Genomic DNA, 25,554 nt, shown 5'->3' on the forward strand with positions numbered 1-25,554 from the left:
TTCATTGCCCGCTGTTATGCCCCAATGCCAGGCCATTCTGTACAGGCAAAGCCCCAACACTAGGAAAAGGGGCAATGAATGCCGCTGCAAGTATGTGCCTGTATTTTTATTTTTTTATTAAAATCCTTAGAGCTCAGCTAAACTTTCAGTTTAAATCAGCTACAGTATCTCACAAAAGTAAATACACCCCTCACATTTTTGTAAATATTTTATTATATCTTTTCATGTGACAACACTGAAGAAATTACACTTTGCTACAATGTAAAGTAGTGAGTGTACAGCTTGTATAACAGTGTAAATTTGCTGTTCCCTCTAAATAACTTGCTGGCAACAAAAGTGAGTACACACCTAAGTGAAAATGTCCAAATTGGCCCCAAAGTGTCAATATTTTGTGTGGCCACCATTATTATCCAGCATTGCCTTAACCCTCTTGGGCATGGAGTTCACCAGAGCTTCACAGGTTGCCACTGGAGTCCTCTTCCACTCCTCCATGATGACATCACAGAGCTGGTGGATGTTAGAGACCTTGCTCTCCTCCGCCTTCCGTTTGAGGATGCCCCACAGATGCTCAATAGGGTTTAGGTCTGGAGACAGCTTGTCCTGTCAGTCACCTTTACCCTCAGCTTCTTTAGCAAGGCAATGGTCGCCTTGGAGGTGTGTTTGGTATCATTATGCTGGAATACTGCCCTGCGGCTCAGTCTCCGAAGGAAGGGGGATCATGCTCTGCTTCAGTATGTCACAGTACATGTTGGCATTCATGGTTCCCTCAATGAACTGTAGCTCCCCAGTGCCAGCAGCACTCATGGCAGCCCCAGACCATGACACACCCACTACCATGCTTGACTGTAGGCAAGACACACTTGTCTTTGTACTCCTCACCTGGTTGCCGCCACACACACTTGACACCATATGAACCAAATTAGTTTATTCTGCTAGTCTTCAGCAAACTGTTTGCAGGCTTTCTTGTGCATCATCTTTAGAAAAGGCTTCCTTCTGGGATGACAGCCATGCAGACCAATTTGATGCAGTGTGTGGCGTATGGTCTGAGCACTGACAGGCTGACTCCCCACCCCTTCAACCTCTGCAGCATTACTGGCAGCAATCATATGTCTATTTCCCAAAGGCAACCTCTGGATATGATGCTGAGCATGTGCACTCAATGTCTTTGGTCGACCATAGCGAGGCCTGTTCTGAGTGGAACCTGTCTTAAACCGCTGTATAGTCTTGGCCACCGTGCTGCAGCACAGTTTCAGGGTCTTGGCAATCTTCTTATAGCCTAGGCTATCTTTATGTAGAGCAACAATTCTTTTTTTCAGATCCTCAGAGAGTTCTTTGGCATGAGGTGCCATGTTGAACTTCCAGTGACCAGTATGAGAGAGTGAGAGCGATAACACCAAATTTAACACACCTGCTCCCCATTCACACCTGGGACCTTGTAACCCTAACGAGTCACATGACATTCGGGGAGGGAAAATGGCTAATTGGGCCCAATTTGGACATTTTCACTTAGGGGTGTACTCACTTTTGTTGCCAGCGGTTTAGACATTAACCACTTAAGCCCGGAAGATTTTACCCCCTTCCTGACCAGGGGGTATTTTGCGATTCGGCACTGCGTGACTTTAACGGACAATTGCGCGGTCATGCGACGCTGTATCTAAACGAATTTGGCGTCCTTTTTTTCCCACAAACAGAGCTTTCTTTTGGTGGTATTTGATCACCTGTGCGATTTTTTTGATCATGCGCTATAAACAAAAAAAGAGCGTAAACTTTGCAAAAATAGCAATATTTTCACATTTTTTTATATGAAATTCCCCCCAAAAAAATGTAAAAATCAAAATTTTTTAACATTTTCGGCCAATTTGTTTTATGCTACATATGTTTGGTAAAAAAAAAATCGCAAAAAGCGTATTTTGATTGGTTTGCGCAAAAGTTATCGCGTTTACTAACTAAGGGAAAGATTTCTGTCATTTTTGTTGTTTTTTTTTAACGCGTAATGGCGGCGATCTGCGATTTTTTTTTTGCGGTACTGCGACATTGCGGCGGAAAGATCGGACCCTTGACTGACATTTTTGACACTTTTGGGGGTACCAGTGACATTACTACAGTAATCAGTGCTATATATATGCACTGTTACTGTAAAAATACACTGGCAGTGAAGGGGCTAACTTTTTTTGAAAGGGAGGGGCTATGTGTGTCCCTAGGGGCGTGCTTTCTACTGTGATTGGCTGTGGCTTCAGATGTATGAACAGTGATCAACGGTCCTACATAGTAGAACCGTATGATCATCCTTCATACACAGGGGAGAATGACAGGCAGCTTGTTTACACAAGCCGCCTGATTTTCTCCCCCGACGATCGCAGAGTGACCGGCGGACATCGGGTCCGCCGGTCACACGCGCGGGGGGGGTCCGTGACCACGTGGGAGCAGGAGCGCGCCTCCGGCGGCGCGCGCTTGCTCCCTAGACCCTCACAGGTTAGCGACGTAGACCTACGTCGCTTTGCCTGTGAGGGGCTGACTGCCGACGTAGATAGTCGTGCAGCGGTCGGCAAGTGGTTAATGGCTGTGTGTTGAGTTATTTTGAGGGGAAAGCAAATTTACACTGTTATACAAGCTGTACACTCACTACTTTACATTGTAGCAAAGTGTCATTTCTTCAGTGTTGTCACATGAAAAGATATAATAAAATATTTACAAAAAGGGGTGTACTCACTTTTGTGAGATACTGTGTGTATATATGTAAATATATATATATATATATATATATATATATATATAGATACAGTATATATTAATATATATATATATATATATATATATATATATATATATATACTGTTTATTGTTCAGCCTTCTAGCTGAACAAAAAGAACTAACAGTGTATGGCCAGCTTCATGTGTGCTGTAATCATGTCTGCCCAGTGCAGGCCCCGCGTTCACCAGCTTGGAAGCCGCAGCGAGAAGTTGTGATGTATATTGCATTATATCGCTGTGTGATATAGATAATCTGGGGGAGAAAGCACATATGGTGCTCCGTCAGCCTCAAGGTCATTTCATATCGTTCTGCAGATAGATAAGGATGTGTTCTGTTGTCTGTTCCTGCGGTATGAAGCGCCTTCTTGCGCCATCACTTACAGTCTCTGAGGCCTGCGATGTGTACAGGCCTGTCGTCGTGTTATGAAGGAAAAGAGCCATGTATAGTAACCCAGAGCAGCCAGTCCTATTTCCATATATAATTGGGCTTTGTGTACATGGGCCAAGCAATACATGGGTTGTGTGTTTGGTGTGCAGACTTAACTAATAAAGTTTTTTTTTTTTAAAGGTTGGTGTGGTAGAATATCACCTCAGTCTTTTGCATTTCGTGCATCAAACTATCGATTAGCGCAAGAAAAATTCACAATGCAGTGTAAAGAAATTGACTTAAAATAACAATTCCGATATATTCATTAAGACCCCTTTTACACTGAGGCGCTCTTCAAGTGCTTTGGCGCCCAAAAAAACACCTGAAAAGCTCAGGAAAACCTATTCCCCTTAAAATTAATGAATGCTTTCACACTGGGGCGGTGCGCTGGCGGGGTGGTGAAAAAAAAATCCTGCAAGCAGCATCTTTGGAACATGTTTGGAACGCTAAAAAAAAAGCGCATCAATAACGCCGCTCTCCATTGAAATGAATGGGGAAGCGCCTCAAAAGCTCTTCAAAAGCACCTGAAAAGCGCTCTGTGTTTTACTGGCAGTTTAGAAGCTCCTCAGTGGGAAAGGGCTCTAAGTGAATATATGTATATTTCCATGTAGAGGGTAGTGAGCACCACTGCACTCCAAAATTCCCCTCGCAGGAACCCTCCCTCAGAGGAAGGGTAGTACTAGCCCTCACAGAGACCCGGACATTAAAGCTGGACCAAACCCTTCCATTTATCTATTTCTTAAAAAGCACAGTGGTTCTCTTCAAAACTGCTTAGTGGGGGCATTTTTGATGCGATTCCCATTCATTTCTATGGGAAGGAGCCTTTTTCTTTTTTTTTCACTCCCCAAACATTCTCTAAAAATGCTGCACGACGGAAGCGCGCCACCCCAGTATAAACACATGCATGGGTTTTAGAGCCGGTTCACACTGGGGAAACTCAAAGTCTCCCCGACTTTGCGCCGCCCTGTGCAGCACGACTTCATCGCGGCTTGCAAACGACTTCTATAATAGAAGTCAATGCAAGCCGATCCGATGTCGCCCCGAAGTAGTGCAGGAACCTTTTTCTGTCGGAACGACTTGAGTCGCTCTGATTAGAACGGTTCTATTGTACAGAATGGAGCACGGCTTGGTCGCCTGACAAGTCGTGGCAGTGTGAACCGGGACTTAGGGCACTTTCACATTGGATCGCTTCAAAACTGCCAGTAAAACGCCTATACATTAATGGAGAATTTTGGTGCGGTTTTTACAGAATATGTGACTCAAAAACCGCACCAAAAACCCTTAGCCAAGGGCATTTTTTAAGGTTTTTTTAGGCATTTTTGATTCAGTTCCCATTAATTTCAAAGGAGAGGAGCGCTTTTGGGGTGTTTTTTTTTTTTTTTTTTTTTTAGCTCCTCAAACATACTCCAAAAATGCCGCAAAAAGGATTTTTTACACCGCAACAGAAGCGCACCGCCCCAGTGTGAACACCTTTATTGATTTTCAGGAATTTTTAGTAATGCAAAAGTGCTTGAAAAACTCTTCAGTGTGAAAGCAGCCTTAGGCCTTGTATAAACAGGTGTACTACAGCGTGCGGAAATAGCAAAAAGCAGGGCGCTGAGGTTAATACTAAACACAAAAACACCTTTAAAAAAAGCAGAACACTTACATGTCAGAAAATCACCACTCCACCAGTGGATAGTAACACAGCAGGTTGAGGCACCAGAGCTGATCAGCTGAAGATACACAGAGGCAATGGATGGCTGCCAAGCATTCATTAAGAGGACCAGTTGCTGCTCTTAAAAATCTTCATGTTTATTGAAAAACCACAGTGTACAAACACAGATAAAACCACTTGACGTGTTTCAGCCTACAAGGCCTTAGTCATAGTTGTGACTAAGGCCTTGTAGGCTGAAACACGTCAACTGGTTTTATCTGCATTTGTACACTTTTTTAAATAAACATAAAGATTTTGAATAGCAGCAACTGGTTGTACGGATCATCATAATGGATTGCTTCTTACAAATGACTGTGGATCAAGCACCATGAGCTCTGACATTTTTGTGTATGGGTAGTAGCACTGTTTCTTTTGTGTGTTAATGGCTGCCAGGCATGCAGCAGCAGAGGCTCCAAAGAGTGGACTGGCTGGGTCTCCAGCTGCGCTGTGAAGATGTTAGCTGGTAGAATCAAATGGTGATGTCAGGAGGGAATAAGCTTAACGCGTTTCAAGGGACATGGTCATCTTTATGCCAAAGCCATCTATTGTATCTTCAGCTGATCAGCTCTGTTGTCTCAACCTGCTATGTTACTATCCACTGGTGGATTGGTGATTTCTGACATGTAAGTGTTCTGCTTTTAATAATTAGGTGTTTTGTGCTTGGTATTAACCTCGGCACCCTGCTTTTTGCTATTTCCTACTTTATGAGGTGATCCTGCCCAGATTTTACAGAAGCTGTAGAAGTGAACCATCCATCCATCTGCTCTTCATTCATCTATTATCCATCCATCTGCTCTTCATTCATCTATCCATCCATCTGCTCGGATACCATTAGAACTGAGTCCACCGCATTAGGATATACCCAAGGATGGTGCTTGAAGGCAGCTCTGGAAGTTTCCCAATGTGTTAGGAGGAGGTAAAGTCCGAAGTGGAGCTTGAGTGCTGAGGATTCAGGCGAAAACGAAGTCAGAGAGATCAGGCCGGCAACAGATCGGGCAAAGCGGTATCCAAACGAAATCCAAAGAATGGTCAGGCAGGCAGAAGTCATAAACAAGCTGAAGGTGAAGTACAGATTCGGCAGGCTGAAGAGGGGTCACGAATACAGGCAAAAGTTCATACACGAAAGTCTATCAAAGAGCAAGCAGCACACCCAGGAAGATATTCCAAAACGGCACTCAGTAACAGGAAGTTCTGCTATTTAAAGGCTGGGTAAATTGTACATTGTTTACAGCTGGTTAAATTGTACATTGTTCGCAGCTGACAGCAGGTGGGGCTAGTGAGTCCAAGACAAGCATCAGGCTGGAAAAATCACTGCCAAAACTCCAGAGCTTCTCTGTGGCACAACAGGTAAGGCTGCAAGCTACGAAACAAGGAACCTTCCGGTTCAAGGACACCCAGGTACTTGACACAATGTATTTCCACGATAGGACCGCCACTTGCGGATTAGTATCGTACAATGCGTTTGACCATAGAGATAAAAAGAGCCTCCACATAGTGTAAAACTGTATCTCCAAATTGTATTATAAATGGTAAAAAACGTACATCATATCCAAGTAACAAGCACTTCTGTCCTCATCCAGCATATAAATTTGAGATGCAATGGCCTGAAGGACAAGAAATCTGACGCGTTTTGTCCTCTAAGACAGTGGTCCTCAACTCCGGTCCTCGGGGCCCACTAACAGGCCAGGTTTGCAAGATAACTAAATTACATCACAGGTGATCTAATTTGCTGCTCAGTGATTGCAGTATTCTAGTCTGCATCTCCCCAAGGTAATACTTAAAATCTGGCCTGTTATTGGGCCCTGAGGACTGGAGTTGAGGACCACTGCTCTAAGATATCATCTGGGGAACGGTACTGCAGAAGACACATTGCACAAATTTTAGTGATTTTAAAAGCATTTTGTAGTCACCGTGTCCATAAATAACGCTCTAAACACTGGCTCATGTATCAAATAGTCTACAGCTCTCATTTTTGATTCATCAAGCAATGTTATTAAAAGTTCATGTAACCGCCCATTGTATAGAGAGAACAATGTCCATTTCTGTTGACAAGTCAGATCATCTGGGCGTGCTCTCCCGAGGGGCATCACAGACATCTTTCATTTCCTCTATGGCAGTGGTCTGTACTTTTCCATGTTAATTCGGGCCCATTCAAACCTCTGCGTTACTATAATGCAAGTGTGTTGAACAGGTGTTATTATTTTACATTTACTGTGCGTTGTCTTAAAAAACGTATTTATTGTGTATGGACTGCAGCGCACCAAAGATAATATATGCCACACTTTTCTTAACCTGGCCCTGGCATCACTTTAATAGAATCTGGATGCCCGGGAGGGCGGGGGTTTTAGGAGCAGCGATCATGTGATTGACTGTCACAGTGGTCACATGACCGGTAGCCAGTCCCACCAGCTACAGATAATTAGTGGGGACTGAGAGCTGTCTTTGATGGCTCAGTCTCTGTGCCAAGAGCACACAGTGAGCTCACTTACAGTACAGATGTATCGGCCACCCAGTGACACATATGTACGACATGTGGCTGTTAATCAATTGACCTCCGGAATATTTACTCCCCTTCTTGATTGGCCATTTTTAGCGATACGGCACTGCATTACTCTAACTGAAAATTGTGTGGTAGAGTGAGGCTGTACACAAATAAAATTTATGTCCTTTTTCTCTCCACAAATAGAGCTTTCTTTTAGTGGTATTTGATCGCCTCTGTGTTTATTTTTACAATGTTATTTAACGACTGACAACTTTGAAAAACAATATTTTTTACTTTCTGCTATAAAACATATCCAACAAAAAAAATCAAATTTCTTCATCATTTTAGGCCAATATGTATTCTGCTACATGTTTTTTGTTTAAAAAATCCCAATAAGCGTATATTGAATGGTTTACGCAAAAGTTATTGCATCTACAAACTATGGGATATTTTTTTTTTCCTTCTAGTAATGGTGACAATCAGGAACTTAAAGAGGGACTGCGATATTGCGGCGGACAATTTGGACACTAGCTGACGATTTTGACACTTTTTGAGGACTAGTGACACTAATACAGTGATCAGTGCTAAAAATATGCACTCTCACTGTACTAATGACACTGGCAGGGAAGGGGTTAACATCTGGAGCGATCAAAGGGTTACATGTGTGACTAGCCTGTGTTTTTCTAAACTGTGGGGGAGGTGCTTTTACTAGGGGAAGGCATAGATCCGTGTCCCTGCTGTGCATTAACACAGGGTCAATGCCTTCCCTACTGACAGAATGGTGATCTGCCTTGTTTACATGGCCTCTCTCCTCGATCATCGGCGGGTTCCGGGGGACATTGAGTCCGTAGTACCCACCACTGGGCTCCCGCTGTGTGAAATCACAGCGGGAGCGAGCCGCCGGCAGCATGCATGCGCGCGTCCTACCCAGAAGAGCCGGTTCACGTATATATATATATATATATATATATATATATATATATACATGATCCAGGGTACAGGTGCTGCACATACCGGTGGCAACAAATTAAAGTTGAACTTCAGGTATGGTCTTAATTGCGCATTTGGCACAATGGAAGTATGTATATATCATACCTAAAAGACCACTGCGGAAGGTCACAATCATTGTTGTAGTCGGCGCTACTGCAGTGATCACTGTGATCTTCTAGGCTCTGTGCAAGCGGCTGCCCCACTGCATACTGACCACAGGGGGTTGCTCGCTTGGCACTTCCACCATTGATAGAATGCCTTCCTATTTTTTCCAATGACTACAAGCCATTCTCTGATTGGACAAGGTGGGTATCATGAGGGCACTGCCCCTCCTCTTCACCTTGTCCAATCAGAGAACATCTTGTATTAACACAAAAAAAAAAAATGTAAGGCATTCTTAGCGGTGGTGCCAAGCGAGTGCCCCCTTTGGTCAGTGTGCAGTGGGGAAGCCACTGACCCAGAATACCAGATTGCAGCCATCACTGTAGTAGCGATGATTACTGCAGAGATTTCCAGCAGCCTATCAGGTATCAGATATGTGCCAAGGTAAGTATGGAATCCAAAGATTTCAGCCATTGCATTTCAGACCCATTCAGAACACTCAGGGCCAGGACAAGAGATTGGCAGGGGGGTGGGGGGGTGGTTGCCCTAGGCGTAGCAGTGTACTATAGGTATGGGGGTGCTGGATGACCTTGTCCCGCCACTGCTTCCCATCCACCTATGAAATGCAGATCCCAAACACACCTATATTCAAGTGTTAAATGCCACACTGATCTGACTACAGCACACTGAAATCTGATTGGTTGTTGCTTGCTACTGCATGTTGCCCCCTATCACTAGTCCTCATGCTGCCTCATTAAACACTGTCAGTAGAGTTTATGTATTCTCTTTTTATTTTATTTTTTGGAATAAAAAATACAGTTTTAATAACATCTGATACACATTTAATTGCCACACAGGGGACTTTGTAATTTAATGTTATTAATGAATGATTCTTTCCATTTCACTTCCACAGCCAGCTAAGGTTTTATAAAAAAAAAAAAAGAAAAAATAACAGTCAAAGCGCATTTCTCTTTTAAGTAACCATGGCAACAATACTCACTTTGTAGACAGAAATTCCTGGAACCATTCTTATAACTGGCTCGCTGCTTTTCTCAGAAGTCTGCACAGAGCTTGAGGCTAAATTACAAGCATCCCTGGCCATGTGAGGTCAATGCCCAACCAACGGGTGAGCTGTGTTTGTCTTACGTCCCTGGCCAGGTCTTTAACCCCTTCATGACCTGTGTCAAAACAAGCCTTAATGCCCAATCCCAATTTTGAAACTTTGACACACGTTGGTAAAACTGTTTGCATTTTACCAGACATTTTTTTAACGCCCTTTACACAGGGGATGGGCTCGTCCTGCTCAGCGGGAAATCTGTCCGCTAATCATTGCTGAGCAGTGGGATGGCTGGTCCTTATCTGCTCCGCCTATGCAGAGCAGACACAGCCCGCTCTCCTCTATGGGCGGTTGGATTTAAACGGGCCGCTTGTCTGTGTACACCAGACTGCCATCCGATCCGATCCACAATACGGATGGAGAAAGGATCCCCATCTGTCTGGATAGAATCAGATTGGATGCCAGTGGATGCCTCCGCCGTTCCATAGAGGAGACTGGAGGGTCTAATTGGGTTCTGCTGAAAAAGACAAGTGGGTCTAATCAGTCCACTAGTCTAAAAGGGGCCTTACTCTCTAGAGGAGGAAAAGATACAATGCACCTTCTCCTCCTAGAGCAGGGGTGGGGAACCTTTTTTCTGCCAAGGGCCATTTGGGTATTTATAAAATCATTTGGGGGCCGTACAAAATTCAACTTAAAAATGCGCCTGTTATATTTGGTCAAAAATGTAATTAACTCTCCCCTAATGTGATGGATGCAACTGCTTCTCTTTGGTGAGGTGTGTGATGTTAGCTGGTATTGATGATGTTGCTACTCGCAACTTGTTTTCCATGTTTGCGTCGGTCAGTCTGGAGCACAGTCGACTTTGTGGTGGTAAGTTTTGAGAAGAACTGCTGGTGGGTAATGCTGGTGGGTATAGCTGGCTGGTACTGCTGGTGGGTACAGCTGGCTGGTACTGCTGTGGGTACTGCTGGCTCAGGCTGATACTGCTGGCTTGTACTGTGCTGTGGGTACTGCTGGCTGGTACTGCTGTGGGTACTGCTGGCTCAGGCTGATACTGCTGGCTTGTACTGTGCTGTGGGTACTGCTGGCTGGTACTGCTGGCTCAGGTTGGTACTGCTGTGGGTATTGCTGATTCAGGCAGGTACTGTGCTGTAGTTACTGCCTTGGTTACTGCTTGCTCAGGCTGGTACTGCTGGCTGGTACTGTGCTGTGTGTACTGCTGGCTGGTACTGCTGGCTAGTACTGCTGGCTAGTACTGCTGGCTAGTACTGCTGGCTCAGGCTGGTACTGCTGGCTGGTACTGCTGTGGGTACTGCTGGCTGGTATTGCTGTGGGTACTGCTGGCTGGTACTGTGCTGTAGATACTGCTGGCTGATACTGTTGTGGGTACTGCTGACTCTGGCTGGTACTGCTGTGGGTACTACTGGCTCTGGCTGGTACTGCTGGTTCTGCTGTGGGTACTGCTGTGGGTACTGCTGGCTCTAGCTTATACTGCTGTGAGTACTGCTGGCTCTGGCTGGTACTGCTGTGAGCACTGCTGGCTCTGACTGGTACTGCTGGTGCTGGCTGGTACTGCTGGTTCTGGCTGGTACTGCTGGTTCTGGCTGGTACTGCTGTGTGTGCTGCTGGCGGGAAATTCTGGCTAGCAGCGGCGCTGCGCTGGAGGAAGAGACAATGTTTCCTGTATTGGTCACAGGCGGAGTGCATTTGATATCACTCCGCCTGTGACTCACTCAGACTGTCAGAACGGTGCCGGAACTATACAGGAAGCATTGGCTCTGTTCTGACAGATCAGCTGAGAGACACAGACTCAGCTGCACGGGGGGCCAGGCCAAATGACTTTGAGGGCCGCATACGGCCCCCGGGACGTAGGTTCCCCACCCCTGTCCTAGAGGAAAAGTCTGTTGTTTCTCCTCTTCACAGAGGAAAAACACAGGGGCTGGCTACAGAGTAAGGCCCTGTTTGCAGTCACCTGAGCGTATTTCAGCTCGTAAAACATTCATCTCTGAAGTCTCAAAACGCCCAACAAGAAAAATCCCATTCATTTTAATGGCCCCTGTTCACGTATGAGCATTTTGTCTCCAGAAGCAAAACGTCTGAAGCTCAAAAAAGTACACAAGCTTCTTTTTTGGCAGATTACAAGCGTTTTTGTTAGATGTCAATGCTTTCCTCCAAACACCTGCAAAAAAAGCCCAAAAAAACGACTGAAAACGATACGCTCAGGTGTGAATGGAGCCTAAATGATCACTGTGATAACCTATCAGAGACTATCACAGCCATCAGGATCCAGGATACCCCGGGTCCCAATCGTTAGTAGAGACCCAGGGCCGTCACCGACAACCTGGTCTCTGTGTTGGGAGCATGCAGGCGAGCGCACTTCCTGGACGCATATATGTGTTACATGGTCATGAAGGATTTAAAGCCTAGTACACACCATTATTTTTTTTTTTTTTTCGCTCAACCCAAAAAACTGACCACTCCAGTCAGACTGACAACTGACGGCTCCGGTCTTAGCCACTATACTAACAGTACGATGTTAGTACAGTAATCCCCCCTACTGAGCTATTGTGCTCTTACAGAGGGATGCCCCTGCCAGAACACTCCACCATTAGCTGAGAGTGCTGATCAGGAGCTGGTCAGCCACTGGTTTCCCAGCATGCACGTCCGACAGAAGCCGTCCGAATGTCAGCTCGTTTTTCTTGAACCGGCCGATATTGCTCGACATTTGGCCCGTGTGTACTAGACTTAATCCCCCTTACTTCCCCTAATCCCTTCTGGGTGATCAGTGTACATTGCAGGGATGGTAACAAACTTTGTAGAAGATTCCTACCTGTTTCTGCTCTGAAGAAATAGCGTTGTAAGAACATGTTCTGTGCAGAACGTTTCTGAATGGAAGGGTCTGTTTTATTGTAATCTCCTGGTTCACTCTGTGTTCTAATGAGAAAAGTTGCAGGGTCTGCATCCCTTTAGAAGTAATTAGCTCTTTCGGGGGGGTATCTTGCCAAAAATGAAATTCCTATTGCAGAGGATGCCTACAAACCTGACTGGTATCTTAGTGCAGACTTCTGGAAAAATCAGTGCGCTAATCACGCAAGCAGGAAATTACATTTTTGGGGAAGTTCTGTACATCAGCGGTATAGAGAAAGCCTCCAGGTTGACATATTGCACTGGACTTTACAGAAAATGACAGTGCTGCAGATTGAAAAGGAAAGGCAATTTTTAATAACATTAACCACTTCCGGATCGCCCATCGTGTATTTACATCAGTACTTCGACGTTAAATACCAGGGTTAGGGCAGCACCTAGCTGCCATAGCCCCGGTATTGTTTTACACAGCAGGCAATCCAGAATCTGATAAAAGTGGTCCCAGCAGAGGATTCGCCACAGGATCACTTTTAAGGGCAGCGGGAATGGTTCCCCCCCAACTCCCCCCCCCCCCCCCCCCCCCACTGCTTCTTTTTTGTTTTCCCTACTTACCAGAGACGTCGGTAGCGGCGACAAGGATTTGACTTGCTGGAGGGATGGGCAGGAAGTCGAGTGAGGTCAAGGTGGCCCCCACTCCACTCTATGCCCTGGAGGACCGGAGCGACGTCTTACGTCACTTCCGCCCAACGGCCTTAAAGGGCATATGTTTTTTTAACAGTATAAGAAAAATAACTTTTTTTTTTTTTTGCTTTTAGGTGTAAATGAGAGATGTGAGGTCTTTTTGGCCCCAGATCTCTCAATAAAGAAGTCCTGTCATGCTTATTTCTATTACAATGGATGTTTACATTCCTTGTAATAGGAATAAAAGTGATCAAAAAAAGCTTTTTTAAAGGGACAGTGTAAAAAGGAAAAATAATAAGTAAAATAAGACAAAATAAAAATCAATTTTAGGTGATTCCCTCCAAGCTCGCGCGCAGAAGCGAACCCATACGCAAGTCGCACCCACATATTTAAACAGTGTATAAACCACACATGTGAGGTATCGCCGTGATCGTTGGAGTGAGAGCAATAATTCTGCAAGACCTCCTCTGTAACTCTAAACTGGTAACCTGTAAAGAATGTTAAAGCGTCGTCTATGGAGATTGTTAAGTACCATAGTTTGTCGTCATTCCACGAGCGTGTGTAATTCTGAAGCATGACATGTTAGGTAATAATTTACTCGGTGTAACATCATCTTTCACATCATACAAAAAAATTGGGCTAACTTTACTTTTTTCTTTTTTTATTCAAAAAAGTGTAAGACTGCTGCGCAAATATGGTGTGACATAAAAGTATTGCAATGATCTCCTCCATTTTATTCTCTAGGGTCTCTTCTAAAAAATATATATATATATAATGTTTGGCGGGTTCCAAGTAAGTTTCTAGCAAAAAAATACAGATTTTACCTTGTAAACAACAAATGTCAGAAATAGGCTTGGTCCTTAAGTGGCTTGCTTTTTTTTTTGTTTTTTTTTATTTGCTATATTTTTTCCCACAAAAATGAATTACCCTTTAATCTTTCTGATGCTGCATAGCTAAAAGTGCAGAAACAGTCAATGTAAACTTTGACTGGAACAACTTGAAGCTTAGACAAGGGTTACCTTCCTCAGTGCCCAACAGCTGGACAGAGCAAAACAAAGAATAGCATGGAAGGGGGGGCATTAAAGAAAACCAGTTTCATGGGCACAGTTCAACTTCATACTAAGTTATTGGCATCCTTTGTGTTTCTCCCAGGCTCCCTTAAAGCGATATAGTTCATGACACATGGTACTGGTAATATTCTTTACAAATATGCCTTCTCTTCTTCGCCTCCAGATGGACGAGCTCTCTTTCGGGTATTCCTGCAGTCAGAGTTCAGCGATGAAAATCTGGATTTCTGGTTGGCCTGTGAAGAGTACCGGGATACACACCCCAATTTTATCCTCAACAGCCGAGCTCGCAAAATCTATCAGCACTACATCGCATTTCAGTCCCCAAAAGAGGTAATTTGCTCTGCTTTTGAAAACTCATCTACATACTAATTGTATTGAAAATAAGTATGTAACGCTATAGTAACACTTTGGGCCTCGTGTATACTGGGCATTTAGCCATGGAACATGAGATCCTGGCATTTAGGTGCATTGTCCAGCCCCGCTGCCAGCAGCCTGTTAAAATGAGAGGCTAAAAGTTGCTGTGGCTGGACTTTTTGCAGAAATTGGTGGTAATTTTTTGGGCAGTATGTACCCAGGGAAAGCAGACTGCTTGCATTCCGGACATTTTTCCCTAGACACATACTGCCCTAGACATTAGCAGCACTCAATGGACCGTCCAGCCACAGCAGCTGTCAGCCTCTCACAGAGTTTAATAGGCCAGGGTTTTTCAACCAGGGTGCCACGGAACCTTGTGGTTCCACAAAGAGTCCTCAGGGGTGCCATGGCCACATCCCGGTCTAAGTGCTACAGTGTGAGAAGTGAGAGAGAGCTCAGCCCGTACAGCTCTCTCCTCCTCCCTGCAGCTATGTGTACTGTTACCGGCAAAGCAGAAAGCTGTGCAGACCGCCCGCCCGTGTCCTAGCAACCGATGACTTCATCGGTTGTTAAGAACATGTCGGGCGGCACTACAGTTTTCTGTTTTGCCAGTAATAGTACACATAGCTGCAGGGAGGAGGAGAGAGCCGCACGGGCTGAGCTCTCTCTCACTTCTCGCAGAGTCACACTCGTAAGGTAAACGCACACAGCCCACACACTGCACAGAAGTTAAGCACAGCCCTCAATTGTGCTAGGAGGGGGGATTTGAGACAATTGTGCTGGGAGAGGGGATGGGGGGGGTGATTGGAGTGGGGATTTGGGAACAGGGGATTTGTGCTAAGAGGAGGGATTGGGGGTTGTGCTAAGAGGGGGGATTTGGGGGGTGACTTGTGCTAGGAGGGGAGATTTGTGCTGGGAATATGAATTTTGTGAACAGGGGGGTTTGTGCTGGGGGGGGGGGAGATTTGGGTTTTTTTGTACTAGAACAATGAATTGGGGGGGAAGGGTTGTGCTTAGAGGGGCAATTTGGTGGGGGAACTAACTGTGCTAGGAGAGGGGATTTGGGGGGGGGGGGTTGTGCTACAAGGGGGGATTTGGAGTAGTTACAACCGAAGATCACTAAACTTTGCCTCACAGATTACATTTTAGGGCTTGTTCACACTAGGTGCAGTGAGGTAACACGTGCGAAATCGCACGTTTTCCTGTACTAATCAAACATGTGCTGCCTTTTGCAATCGCATGTGGGTGCCATTATCGCTAATGACACCCCACGCACCTAGCCAATGCATGTATATTAGCACCCATTAAAAAAAAATGTGACGTGTGTGAACACCCAAAAAAGCGTGCTCTTGTACGCACTTCCTGGTGTGACTGAGCCCTCAGACTGATGTTGCTCGGTATTGTGCACAGTTATAAAGTGTGCCATTATTGAAAAGAAATTGAAAAACACTGTAACAGGTTGCTGGCAGCGGGGCTGGACCTGTACCTTCCTCCAAGTCTCTGGGGTCTAACGTCTATCACGCATGAGGCCTTAGAAAGAATATACTATTTTCTTTCCGTAAAATAAATTTAGCTGGGCGTCCCAATGCTTTGAATTGCCAAAACCCATTGGAAGACCCGTTTGAGTTCTTAATGCTTTAACCTACAACTAGACGCATGCCAGGGCCATGATGCTTTGCTCTGCAGACACAGCAAAAATTATACCCCGTGTAATGTTGAGCGGTTAGCACCGCCACAAAATGTGACCCGTACAAGTGAATGGGACTGCATTGCAACTGCCATGCAATCCCAGGTAATGCAAGACTTAGTTACAGAGCGGTGCGGTGGTGTGGGCTTTTTAGGGTTAAAACAGGCAGTAAGGAGGTGACATACTCTATATTGTTGAACTTCTTATTACTGAACTTCAGTTACAATATATTATTATATTACCAAAAGTATTGGGACACCTGCCTTTACACGCACATGAACTTTAATGGGATTCCAGTCTTAGTCCGTAGGGTTCAATATGGAGTTGGCCCACCCTTTGCAGCTATAACAGCTTCAACTCTTCTGGGAAGGCTGTCCACAAGGTTTAGGAGTGTGTCTATGGGAATGTTTGACCATTCTTCCAAAAGTGCATTTGTGAGGTCAGGCACTGATATTGGACGAGAAGGCCTGGCTCGCAGTCTCCTCTCTAATATATCCCAAAGGTTTTCTATCGGGTTGAGCTCAAGTTCCTCCACCCCAAACTCACTCATCCATGTCTTTATGGACCTTGCTTTGTGCACTGGTCCAAATCTTTTGGTGGAGGGGGAATTATGGTGTGGGGTTGTTTTTCAGGGGTTGGGCTTGGCCTCCTAGTTCCAGTGAAGAGAACTCTTAAGGCGTCAGCATAGCAAGACTTTTTGGACAATTTCATGCTCCTTCCTGTCCCAACATGACTGCACATCAGTCCACAAATCAAGGTCCATAAAGACATGGATGAGCGAGTTTGGGGTGGAGGAACTTGAATGGCCTGCACAGAGTCCTGACCTCAACCCGATAGAACAGCTTTGGGATAAATTAGAGCAGAGACTGCGAGCCAGGCCTTCTCCTTCAACATCAGTGCCTAATCTCCTAAATACGCTTCTGGAAGAATGGTCAAACATTCCCATAGACACACTCCTAAACCTTGTGGACAGCCTTCCCAGAAGAGTTGAAGCTGTTATAGCTGCAAAGGGTGGGCCAACTCAATATTGAACCCTATGGACTGAATGTGCGTGTAAAGGCAGGCGTCCCAATACTTTTGAAAATATAGTGTATTTTCTCCCAGTTGCCTGTCAACCACCCTCTGAAAAGTAAAAAAAGTATACACAACTTGGGAAGTAGCCTTTTACCCCATTATGGTAAAATTACGAGTGATCTAAGTGAGTTTATCAATCATGACCCCCTTTGACCGCCCTACCCTGGTCATAGGAAAGATAGTAAGGACGCTGTAGGTGTCGGGGGAGGATCTGACATTATGGGATGCTTTGTCATGATTGGCGTTTGGTGTCTTCTCCAGGAATGTGCGCTATCTTCGAGGATTTGTCAATATTGCTGACACTAATCCCGGGCAAGGAAAGGACTATGATGTCTTCATCCCCTGTGGCAGTGATTGCACATTTGCTAAATGACTTCGAAGGTCACGCTAAAAGCATGTTATACGGCTTAGGAGATAACCCAGTCTGTGTTTCAGGGACACAGTTACCAGGTCTTCTGTCTCTGGGGCAGGCCCACAAATCTGGTAATACAAGTGGATGTAAAATGTAACCTTCATTAGGAATCATCCTGGAACATGTCACCACATTACAGGGGTATTAGGCAGCTTACACACGATAACTCCTGTTAGAGCATCTACGTTTTCTGGCGTGATTGTAATGCGCGCATTTGCGCGCATTTTCACGCTTATGCGCGCACAAATGCGCGTAATTGCGCGCAAATTTATTCTAGCGTTCTTGATATGCAATTAGCTTTTTGGCTCATTTGAGCGTATTTGCGCGTATTAGCGCGCATCAGGCGTAAATTACTGACCAAAAATGCAGATTTTTCTATTTTGTTCTTACTGAAGAATACGCGGCGCTCATTTACGCGTGCATAGGCACATTAACCACATAACGACCGCTCACATTGCTGCTACTGCGGCAATGTGGCCCGTTATCGTCCAGCGACGTAGACTTACGTCGCTGGACTCCTCCCTTTGTGGGCGGCGCGCTCCCGCTGTATTCAGTCACAGCGGGAGTCGGGCCAGGGGAGGAGCGGCGGCGATCGTCGGGGAATCGAGTCTGGAGATCCGCTTGTGTAAACAAAGCGGGTGGATCTCCTAAGTGACAGGCAGGGTCAGATTGCAGGGTTCAGCATAGCTGAACATGCGATCTGTCCCTGTGTCACTCAGTCACCTCCCCCCACACATGTCAATAAACACCAGGCATACATTAACCCCTCCCTCTCCAATAAAATTAACCCCTTCCCTGCCAGTGTCATTTTTACAGTAACAGTGCATATTTATAGCACTGATTACTGTAGTAATGTCACTGGTTCCCCCAAAAATGTCAGTCAAGGGTCCGATCTGTCCACCGCAATGTCGCAGTACCGCAAAAAAAAATCGCAGATCGCCATTACTCGTTAAAAAAAAAAACACCAAAAATGACAGAAATCTTTCCCTTAGTTAGTAAACGCAATAACTTTTGCGCAAACCAATCAAAATACACTTATTGTGATTTTTTTACCAAACATGGGTAGCAGAAAAAAAATTGGCCAAAAATTTTAAAAATTTTGATTTTTACATTTTTTTTTGGGGGGGGGGGGGGAATTTCATATAAAAAAATGTGAATATTGTTATTTTTTCAAAATTTTCGCTATTTTTTTGTTTATAGCGCAAAAAGTAAAAATCGCACAGGTGATCAAATACCACCAAAAGAAAGCTCTGTTTGTGGGAAAAAAAGGACGTACATTTCGTTTGGGTACGGCGCCGCACGACCGCGCAATTGTCAGTTAGTCGCACAGTGCCGAATCACAAAAAGTGGCCTGGACGTAAGACAGCAAAATCCTCCGGTGGTAAAGTGGTTAAGAATGAATGGGCTCTTTTTTAGCTCAGAAAAAAAAAAAAAGCTGTACTGAGCATTTTAAAGCTGCGGTGTGCAAGAGGCCTTATAGTGAAAAAACACCCCTTTCTTGATATGACTGTAAACTTTCTTTCTGACCAAAAGTCTAGGCAGAGATCACCACACGGCCTCTGGCTGTCTGAGCATTGTGGCTGCTTCACATCCTTAGAGACTGCAGAGAGTCTATGTTCAATCGGGCAGACTCTGTCAGGTGACCATGCCATCAGATAAGAGGATCAGAAAGGCACAGACATTTTTTTTTACATTCTTTTTTTATAAGCTTTCTCTTAAATATTTTTGTTACATTAACCAGTTCTGGACCGGAAGGATTTGCCACCTTAACGACCAGGCCATTTTTTGCGATTCTGCACTGCGTTACTTTAACGGACAATTGCGCAGTACACTGTACCAAAATAAAATTTATGTCCTTTTTTCCCCACAAATAAAGATTTCTTTTGGTGGTATTTGATCACCTGTGCAATTTTTATTTTATTTTTTGCGCTATAAACAAAAAAAGAGCGACAATTCTGAAAAAAAAAAACAATAATTTTCACATTCTGCTATATAAAATTCCCCCCAAAAAATGTAAAAATCAAAATTTTTCATCCTCTTAGACCAATTTGTATTCTGTTACATATTTTTTGTAAACAAATTGCAATAAGGCCCCGTTTACACTGGGGCGATCCGACTTGGGGGGGCGACCTCCGAGGTTGTGGTGCGAGCAGCGCGCCGCGACCTCGGAACGGCCGGCACGGACTTCATAACATTGGGGTCACCCCAAAGAAGCTCCGGACCCTTTTTCTAAGTCGGAGCGACTTGTGTCGCTCCTATTAGAACGGGTCCGCAGCTTCTCTATGGAAGGCGACCTACGGCGACCTGGGAGGCGACCAGGTCGCCTCACAGGTCGCCTTAGTGTGAACGGGGGCTAAGCGTACTTTGATTGGTTTGCACAAAAGTTATTGTGTCTACAAACTAGGGGAAAAATCAATGTCATTTTTATTTATTTATTTATTTTTACTAGTAATGGCAGCGATCTGCGAATTGTAGCGGGACTGCGACATTGCGGCGGACAGATCGGACCCCTAACTGACATTTTTGACACTTTTGGGGGGACCAGTGACATTACTACAGTAATCAGTGCTATAAAAATGCACTGTTACTGTAATAATGACATTGGCAGGGAAGGGGTTAACCTAGGGGTGATCAAAGGGTTGAATGTGAGCCTAGGGGAGTGTTTTCTAACTGTATGGGGGAGGGACTTGTGAAATGATCACAGAGACCTGTGTTCCTATATAGAAGGATCACAGGCACTCTGTGATCATTTCAGAGAGAAGAACGGTCAGCTGTGTTTACAACAGCCAACTATCCTCCTCTCTCAGCGGGGAGCGAATGCGGGTCCCTGGCGGCAATCGCGGCCGCTGGTCCTGTGGATCGGCATCCCCAATGCCTAGTGGGGACGGGAGTGCGCTCACCCCCCAGCACCACTTGCGCAACCGACGTACCCCTACGTCGATTCGCGCAGCCGAGCCAGCCTGCCGCAATAAACCTGCAGCGGGCGGTAGGTAAGTGCTTGAAGTAGAAATATAGATATAACTTATTTTTTCATTTTGGATTCACAACAAGATCGGGCCGCCGGCAGCGCGCATGCGCGCCCCAGACCTGGAAGTGCAGGATCACGTACTAGGTATGTGATCCTGCGCAGCAGAGCCGCCTTGCCACCACATATTAGCAAGTGGTTAAAGTAGAACTATAGGCAAACCTTTTTATTTTCAATAGAGTGTTGGGGGGGGGGGGTTATAATCCCTCTCATTTTCTTTCGCCATCTGTGTCTCCATTGCGGAGATTTACCTTCACTTCCTGTCCCATAGCCAAACAGAAAGTGAGGGAAATCCCTGCAAATTAAGGGAATCTCTTGGGGACCCCCAGGTTACTGGAACTGGTGACCCCATTGGAAGATTTCCCCTATATTTTGTTTCTGGGGACAACCCAAAATTTGGGATTTTCTTTTACTTTCACTTTCAATGATAATGGTAAACAGGACAAATAGAGAGGGTGGCACAGACCGCAATAAAAACCGTCAACCGACAAGCGTTCTAATCCCTCTCCACTCTATCTAAAATTTTAAAAAAAGTTTTGCCTTTAGTTTTACTTTTAAGGGCCAGTTCACCCCACATGCAGTCCAGTGCGTTTTTTTTTTCTGTATAAAAAAATGCATGGATAGAAGGTTATATGATTTTCAATGGCATCGTTCACACCAGTGCTTGCGGTTTCAGTTTGTTCCGGTTACAGAAATAAAAAGTAGAACATGCTGCATTTTGTCTGCACTGGACTGTACTGGAACGCGGTATAACGCATCAAAAACGCACCAGAACGCATGTAAATGCACCAAAAACGCACTGGAACACACGTCTCCTTAAGGTTAATGCATTTACACGTGCATGTCCCCCAACACATGTAAATTGACCCTTAAAGTGGAGTTCCACCCTAAAATTATACTTACCTCCATCTTCTTGCTCCGGGTCACCTGAAAAACAAATGGATAATCGCAATTTTCTCTGTCGCTCATTGACAGACGTAGTCTTCTTGATTCACATCAATTGGGTTATGTTGTCTCCGCAGGAGTAGGACTAGGCAGAAAGAAAAAACGTTCTGGCTCCACCCTAGGGGCAGTCCCTGAGGGTATATCCTCCCTCTCTCTGCTACAAGGAATCAGTTTTTTTCTGTCTAGTCAGGAGTAAGGACCTAAGTTCCTTGCTGGGATCTTTTGGTCCTGGCAAGATTTTTTTTTTTTTTTTCCGTTGGAATTTTTATTTGAGTCTCATTCTTTGTTTATAATGAGCCTTTAAAACTTCTAGTTGGCACCGGTTGGGCCTTCTAGATTGGATTTTGATTTCTGTCAATCCCACCCCTCATTTGTGGCACTGCTTCTGGATGTCCCAATTGATGAGAGAAAATCGGATTTTTGTAAGATCTTACCGTAAAATCCTTTTCTCTTAGCTCATTGACAGACGTAGTACCCGCCCCTCTATCATTGAGTTGGGTTGGGTTAAATTCTCTGTTGCTGCTTTATAACAGAACTGATTCCTTGTAGCAGAGAGAGGGAGGATATACCCTCTGGGACTGCCCCTAGGGTGGAGCCAGAACGTTTTTTCTTTCTGCCTAGTCCTACTCCTGCGGAGACAACATAACCCAATTGATGTCTGTCAATGAGCTAAGAGAAAAGGATTTTACGGTAAGATCTTACAAAAATCTGATTTTTTTTTTTTACTTACCTTGTTTAGAAGAAAATATACTTACCTTACTTCCTCTTCCTCCCCTCGGCGGCCACGGTGATTCGTCACTTCCTGGCTTGCAATGATTCCTGGGAGCTGAACGTCATCGCTTCCAGGAATCAATGCACCGGCCCCGACGTCAGTTCCGGTGCAGGCGCCATCATACCTTGCTAAACAGCTTCTGGGCATGCCCAGAAGCTGTGCAGGGATGACGCTGCGACACCGGAAGTGACGGCGGGGCCGGCGCAGTGCATCGTGGGACCGAAAAAGACGGAAGAGGACACTGAAGAGGATCGCGCTGGCTTCAAGCTGCCCACACCTGAGATGGCAGCGCTGGAGAATACATTTTCAAGGTAAGTATTTCTTCTTGCAGGTAAGTGCGACCCGGGACAGATCAGAGGCTATCCATTGCGGAATGCACTAGCCCTGACTGTCCCGGGTTTTTTTTTATTAAAGCGGAGTTCCACCCTGGGACATTTTTTTTAAGATCAATATCAAATTATTATTATACAGGATTTATATAGCGCCAAGAGTTTGCGCAGCGCTTTACAATGTGAGGGAAGACAATACAGTTTAATACAGGAGGAATTAGAGGGCCCTGCTCCTTAGAGCTTGCAATCTAGAAATTACATAGAGAGGATCAGTGCCATCTTAAGAGCATTAAAGGGCCCTGGGCAATGCAGTATACTGGGGCCCCGCCTACACCATCACCCATGAGAATAAAAATGCAATTATCGATAAGGCGATATTTATTGGTACAGCAGTGCCAGGCTAATGACAGCTTCCAAATTCGGTGGCTGGGTCCGGTGAACACACACACAGGGACGGGAGTCAGACTGGACTGTCCTATGTGTGCCTGTTCCCATGGAGGTGGACAGGCATTTCTGCAGTTGTGGGCTCCCCCTCCACAGCCCAAGTGACCTGACAGCTGCGCAGGGACGACAGGCGCTTGCCACCCGCTAAGTTCGGCGGGATGCACTCGGGAATCGGGACTAATGCTTGGCAGGGACTGGGTCGCTGGGCCCCCCAGGCAAGTGAGGCCCCCGAGCAACTGCCCAGTGTGCCCATTCGTTAAGATGGCCCTGGAGAGGATTGTTAAAACGTGCGAAGACAGCACTCACGAAATACAAACTAAATACCCAGATACATATGGAAGGTGTCTTCTGTGCCAAAGGATCTGGAATTGTGTTCAGCCACTGTTGTGGTTCATAAACCTCTGCCAGACAGTACAGCCAGGAGGGTGACACCACTGTCTCTGCCATTGTCTCACCTGCAAAACATGAATTCTCACCTGCTTTCTCACTGGCTGGATGTGCAAGGCGCCGCTCCCTCCTGGGTGAAAACATGACAGAATGCCATTGGTGAGAGATTGGCGCCTCGCTTAGCCAGATGGCGTGGAAGAGACACATACAAGCAGGTGAGAATTTTTGTTTTGCAGGTGATACAATGACAGAGACAGTGGTGTCACCCTCCTGGCTGTACTGTCTGGCAGAGGTTTATGAACCACAACAGTGGCTGAACACCATTCCAGATCCTTTGGCACAGAAGACACCTTCCATATGTATTTGTGTATTTCGTTTTCTTGTGTGGAGTTCAGCTTTGAGCGTCGTGACTTTTAGCAAATGAAAATGCGACAGATCTCAGCGCCGCAGTGTAAAAATATCCCCGTAATGGTCTTTAAACGCTCAGTGCAACCGCAGTAAATAAACTGTTATCACAGCTTGAAGCTGCCCGGCGCATGTCAGCCAGCGAATGTTGATAGTGCCTTGTCATAGGGGGCCGCCTGCAGCCTCTCTCGCTCTCGCCTTTAAAGGGCATACTTTTCCGATGACAAACACGCTCTTAAAAAGAGTCCCAGGCTTAGAAATAATGTTTATTTTACTCCGCTTTTCCCTTTTCTCCGGCAGTCGGTGTAAAATCAATCACTATGGTCTCCGCTTTCTTGCTGGATCTGCTCCAAGATTTCCACTTTGCTGGTAAAGGGCAACTCTGTATTTACAGCCCAGAACATCAAATCATAGATTCTTCCTATGGACAGACTCTTCATTTAGATACTTCTACATTTTATTAGACTTTTCTTATTTAAAGAGGAAGTAAACCCTCCTCTGCAACTTGAACCTATAGGTAAGCCTATGATAAGACTTACCTATAATATCTCCGAAACATGTACCATTTATCTCCTAAACGGTACATGTTTAGGAGATATTTACAGTACCTATAGGTAAGTCTTATCATAGGCTTACCTATAGGTACAACTTGCAGAGGAGGGTTTGCATGCAGCCAGTGACAAGGCCGCTCGTGCGTTCCTTCAGAGCCCTGTGCCGTGACCGTCGGCTCCCGCGCGCATGAGTGACGTCATCGCGGCTACAGCCAATCAGATGGCCGGATGCCGCAAACCCGGAAGAAGGGCGACCAAACATGTCACCCATGAGACAGGTGAGTGGTCGGCACTGCGAGGCTTCGTTCTAAGATAAGTATTTCATAATGATCGCATACTAGCTCATTATGTGTTTGTCTTTCAGGTGTTCGTTTTTTTTTTTTTTTTTTTTTTTTTTTAATTCTGAGGTTTACAACAACTTTAAAGATGAACTCTGAGGAAAGGAAAAAAACGCTTCCTAATAGCAGGAATACACGTTTCGAATATCGACCGATCGTTCGATCGCCCACCAACGAAACAGCGTTCGTTGGTGGAAATCGTCAACAACATTAACCACTTCTGGACCGGAAGGATTTGCCCGCTTAATGACAGGCCATTTTTTGCGTTTCAGCACTGCGTTACTTTAACGGACAATTGCGCGGTCGTGCGACGCTGCACCTAAATAAAATTGATGTCCTTTTTTCCCCACAAATAGAGCTTTCTCTTGGTGGTATTTGATCACCTCTGCGATTTTTATTTTTTGCACTTTAAACAAAAATAGAGCGACAATTCTAAAAAAAAAACAATATTTTTCACATTCTGCTAAATTGCACATTCCCAAAAAAAAATGTAAAAATCTAATTTTTTTAACATTCTAGGGCAATTTGTTTTCTGCTACATATTTTTGGTAAAAGAAAATCCCAATAAGCGTATTTTGATTGGTTTGCGCAAAAGTTATCACGTCTGCTAACTACTGGAAAGATTTATGTCATTTTCATTGTTTTTTTTTTACTAGTAATGGCGGCGAGCTGCGATTTTTTTTTTTTTTTTTTGTGGGGCTGCGACATTGC

The 25,554-nt window shown here is 45.1% G+C and overlaps 1 protein-coding gene across 2 annotated transcripts in view; it reads left to right on the forward strand.

The window, feature by feature from the left end:
• LOC309560910 (regulator of G-protein signaling 3-like) overlaps positions 1–25,554 on the forward strand; it is a 254,393-nt gene that overhangs the window by 198,832 nt on the left and 30,007 nt on the right. For both annotated transcript variants that reach the window (XM_082264600.1, XM_082264599.1), the window contains exon 6: positions 14,284–14,450. In XM_082264600.1, the coding sequence (XP_082120726.1) occupies positions 14,284–14,450 (167 nt within the window). The remainder of the gene's footprint in view (positions 1–14,283; positions 14,451–25,554) is intronic.

The sequence above is a fragment of the Pelophylax lessonae genome, assembly GCF_965119305.1.
Source record: "Pelophylax lessonae genome assembly, chromosome: 7".
NCBI lineage: Eukaryota > Metazoa > Chordata > Amphibia > Anura > Ranidae > Pelophylax > Pelophylax lessonae.